This window comes from Solanum pennellii, chromosome 7, assembly GCF_001406875.1.
Source record: "Solanum pennellii chromosome 7, SPENNV200".
Taxonomy (NCBI): domain Eukaryota; kingdom Viridiplantae; phylum Streptophyta; class Magnoliopsida; order Solanales; family Solanaceae; genus Solanum; species Solanum pennellii.
In genome coordinates this window covers 5,312,636-5,317,493 of record NC_028643.1, presented here as the reverse complement: position 1 = coordinate 5,317,493, position 4,858 = coordinate 5,312,636, and the positions used below count along the sequence as shown (strand labels likewise).

The following is a 4,858-nucleotide window of genomic DNA, read 5'->3' as shown; positions in this document are numbered from 1 at the left end:
ACATAACATTCAGAAAAAGAACAATAACAATCACAAAATAATTCGATAATTAAAATAAATTAAACAATGGAGGATAACAGATATCAAAAGGCAATAGCTAATTAGCTATGATAGCCAATAAAACTACATGAATAGGGATAATACTACCATAGACACGGTACTCTAGACTAGTATTATGCCTATCCCGCTAAAAACGAGACAACACTCAATTATATACTAACCTTCTATCCTAAACGCAATTATTTTGTAATTGTTTTTCCATGTTAAGATAAACAACTACGAATATGGATTTAGGTTGTTCACAACCAACTATGCTAGAAGGAAAAGTGTGAAAAAGTAAATCAACACAATCATTTTTGTGTGGAAAATTCCTTGGTCAAGGAAGAAAAAAATCATGATAAATGTATCTCTCCTAATAGAATTATCCCAAATTATTTTGCACTAGATGTGGTAAGAAACACGATGACAAGTATTTGACATGTATGGATGGTTTATTTGAGTATGAAAAGAGTGGTCACAAGACAAGAGATTTCTCATTGCTCGTTACTAAGGGGAGGAATGGTAGGCCAGTTCAACCTCGTGGTCCCGGTTCGAATGCTCCAAAGCAAAATAGATTTTATGCCCTTCAGACTCGACAAGATCGTGAAGGTTCTCCGAATGGTGATGACCGGTATATTGAAAGTTTTTCATTTTTATGTTTATGCTTTACTTGATCCCGATATTATCTTATCGTTTGTTACTTCTTATAAATTATGAGACTTGATGTTGGTCTGAAAAGCCTTTCTAATCCATTTTCATGTCGCTACTCTTGTTAGTGATGCTATTGTGGCTAAGAGAGTCTACAAAAAAAATTCTATTTCCGTTTCTCATAGAGGTCTTGTAGAGCTTGATATATTACATTTTGATGTTATTCTGGAGATAATTGACTTCATGCATGTTATGCTTCCAAATATCATAGAATCTGATTGGTCACTTTCAAGGTTTTTAACGAACCTATCACGTCACTGAAAGGGGCAAAAGTATGTTCTTAATGGTCAGTTTATCCTTCGCCTAAAGGCTAGGAAAACGATTTCTAAGGGTTAAATTTGTCATCTTGTTTGAGTTATTTATGTAGATGAATCCTGATAGTCCTTTTCGGAGAATGTGAGTTTGGTTGATTTTTTGTTGTTGTATCTTGTGTTCCCCGTGTTCGTGAAGCTTGACGTCATTCGCATAGGGACCTGTGAGTGGGTCCCCGCGTTTGTGGAGAGGCTCCCACATTCATGGAGGGTCGGGCCTCATTAAAGTCTGCATTTTCGGATAGGGGTCGGTATTTGCGAAGGACCCCTGGAAAGAATGTTTTCCAAATTTTAGGGTTTCATCACCATTTCTCTATTATTGAGTTTTAGGAGCTTTCGTATGGCGATTTAAACAAGGTTTTTTAAAAGAAATATTTGAGTAACAATTTCTAATCTTAAATATTCATTTACTCATTATTGTTTATGGTTATAAGTATTTAATCAAGGTTTATAAATGATAAAGGGAAAATGCACAAGTACCCCCTCAACCTATGCCCGAAATCCCAGAGACACACTTATACTATGCTAAGGTCCTATTACTCCCCTGAACTTATTTTATAAGTAATTTTTCTACCCTTTTCCGGCCTACGTGACACTAGCTTGAAAGAAAAAGTCAACCAGCATTGAGCCCACAAGATAGTGCCACGTAGGCCGAAAAGGGGTGGAAAATTATTACTAAAATAAGTTTAGGGGGTAATAGGACTTTAACATAGTATAAGTGTGTCTATGAGATTCCAGATATAGGTTGAGGGGATACTTGTTCATTATCCCAATGTAAATTGAGGGTTTTCGTGAAGTTAATTTTTGAAGTATCAAGTGACTTGTGTGATCTTTCTCCTTCACCTTTCTATGAGACTTTTGTAGGATTTTGAGAGGTTACATTATGTTTTGTTCTATTTGAAAAATAAAGGCATGAGATTTGTATTTTCATTATTTTATTCATTGAGATTTGTACACGTGACAATCAGATTTTGATGGTATTTGAAATTGGCTAAATTTTCCGTACTTATGCTATTGTTGATTTATTTTTGACATTTATTCATATTGTTAGGTATGAGGTTGAATTGTCTTGGTGGGATTAGACGAGTATGCTCACATCCATTTTTAGTTAGTGACATTACAATATAACAACTTTAATTATAGTGATAATTTTCTATAGTATTTCTCACCTTTATTAATGACAATTTATTTCTTTATTGTTGAATCTATTTATATATTTGACAAATTTGTTTATTTTAATTTACATAAACAAATTTTTGCATAAATATAATCATTTTTTAATTAACCTAAAAAGAGAAAAGTATTTGATATATATATTATCTTTCATCATTTACTTTATGGATGAAATCATGACCGTCAATCAATGTCATCCAACGGCCTACATAAATCCTAGACTAAGAAGTCTATACGTGTTGTAAATCCCAATTTTCTCTTCATTTCATACTACATAATTCTATTTCCTCCAATCTAAACAACCCTAGAGGAACCTATGAACTCCATTAATGGATTTCCTTAAAATCAATCTTTGATTGTTGGCGTTGGGTTACATAAATTCCTCAATTTCCACATAAATTCATATTATAAGCTATCACTATTGGATCTGAACTTTTTTGGGTATGTTTTTCTCTTTGTTGTCTTCTTCTTTATGATGATTTTGTTATGATTGCTTTGCATCTTTATGACATTTTTTTTATCATGTCTTTGTTATGAGTTATTTCACTACCAGAAAACTGTAAATTACATGGGAATTTTTCTGAAAATTAGTATGGAAATTTGCAGGAAAATAAGTTTCTTACGAATTTTCATATCAATCCCTAGAAAAATCCCCATGTAATTCACAATTTTCTTGAAGCGTTTGAGCCAATGATCTTTCTAGAAACAACCTCCACTATGGTTATAGTAAAAAATTATAATATTTAATACTATAATTTTGTCAATGAGTTTAGCTTTCTCGTTATTATCTACAATGTTATGTATCTTGCGACTATTATAGTATTGTTCTCCATATATTTTCTTATTTTGGTAATGATACAACGTGTAAAATGAGGTTAAGTTATGAATATAAATGTAATTTTACCTTTAAATCTTTTTTTTCTTGATTAAGAAGAAACCATTATCATTAATTTTTTGTTTTTTGATATTTTTCACAAATATCAATTGATTAATCTGCAAGGTCATTGGAGTGTGTAATTATTATATGTATTATTTCCTTGTGTCATTAGACTTGTTCACTTATTGTCAATTAGTTATAGCATATTGATGATAGTGCTTTAAAATGTTGAGATTAGTTCTTTTTTTTTCCCCTATAATTTGAAAAGCATCTGATTTACAACAATTATCAAGTGTTGAGACTATTATTTTCAAAGTAATTAATATTTTGATTGTTTGTTAGCGCGACGCTCAATTGAAATAACAAAAATTTATGGTCATCTATTCATAGGGTTGATTAGAAGAACTGCTGTAATGGAATTTTCAGGCAAAGAAAACGAAGTGGAAGAGTGTTTACCAGCCGGAGTGTTTGAGATACCTGGAGAGCCAGCTGTTGTTATTAACGGATTGCCTCCAAATGTTGATGACACATTTTTACCCTGCCCAGTAGTTACTGATACAGAATCACATAAGAATGCTGTTTTTGGCAAATTGTTTGAAGGAAGAAAAGTTCGCAAGTTATTTGGAGATAATTATTACAATGGAAAAGTTATTAAATTTGATGAGGAAAGTGGTTGGTTTAGGGTGAAGTATGAAGACGGTGACAACGAAGATCTTGAATGGCAGGAGTTGGAAGAAATTCTTCAGCCTTTGGACATTAATATTCCATTGGAAAAAGTAGTTAAAAAGTTCATCAAGAAAAAACACTAATCTCCTAGTTAGTTTATTTTCTGATAATACATGTTTTTTTTTGCTTTTGTTATCACATTATTTGAGAGTTGCAACTATTTCTTATTTAAAAATGTTGATTGATGATTTCGTTATCATCTGTTATGATTTCCTTGCATCTTTATGTCGTTTTTGTTATGAGTTACGAGAGCCAATGATCTTTTAGAAACAATCACTCTACTTCCATGTAGGGCTGTTCAAAACCGAATCGAAACCGATAAGTCGAACAGATAAAAAAGTTATTGGTTTATAGTATTGGGTAATTAGTTTTAGTTTAGTGGTTTTAATAACGGTTTTGATTTTTTTGTTATCGGGTTATAGGTTCTTAACGGTTTGAAGTTTTTTCTTAACGGGTTAACCGATAACCCGATACTAAATTAAATAATTATATTTATACCATTTTGTATAGAAAGTCCTCGACTTAGAGTTTGATTTCCTACTTTTATTTTTGGTTGTCTCAAACACTTGGTTATTCAACAATGTAAAAATGTTTGCTTTTGACCAAGATGTAACATGTGAATTCAAGTTCATGGTTTATTTGGTTTGTCACCTTGTTTCTAAGTGATTTTCAATGTTTTTTCTTTTCTGTCAAATCTTAACGGTTAAATCGATAACCGAATCGATAACGATGAAAAACCGATAACCAATAACCGATAAGTCAATATCTTATTGATTCTATAACGGTTTAGCATCTCCACAAATCGATAACCAATAAGACAACCCGATAAACTTTAAAACCGAACCGAACCGGCCGATACGCAACCCTACCTCCATGAGTTAGGCAAAGTATGCTTACACCTACCCTATTCATATCCAACCTAGTACAAAGTGAACTTGTTAGTTAAAAATTTGTAGTATTGATAATTTTGTCAATGAATTTAGCTTTCTTGCATGTGAATAACTGCAGTGTTATTTATCTTGTG

The 4,858-nt window shown here is 32.0% G+C and overlaps 1 protein-coding gene across 1 annotated transcript; it reads left to right on the top strand.

Moving 5' to 3' along the window:
- Positions 1 to 2,524: 2,524 nt before the first annotated feature.
- Positions 2,525 to 4,030, top strand: LOC107025746 (dirigent protein 17-like). The gene is made up of 2 exons (XM_015226497.2): positions 2,525 to 2,672; positions 3,499 to 4,030. The coding sequence occupies exon 2, from the start codon at positions 3,522 to 3,524 to the stop codon at positions 3,915 to 3,917; it is 396 nt and encodes a 131-aa protein (XP_015081983.1). The 5' UTR covers positions 2,525 to 2,672; positions 3,499 to 3,521; the 3' UTR covers positions 3,918 to 4,030.
- Positions 4,031 to 4,858: the final 828 nt, after the last annotated feature.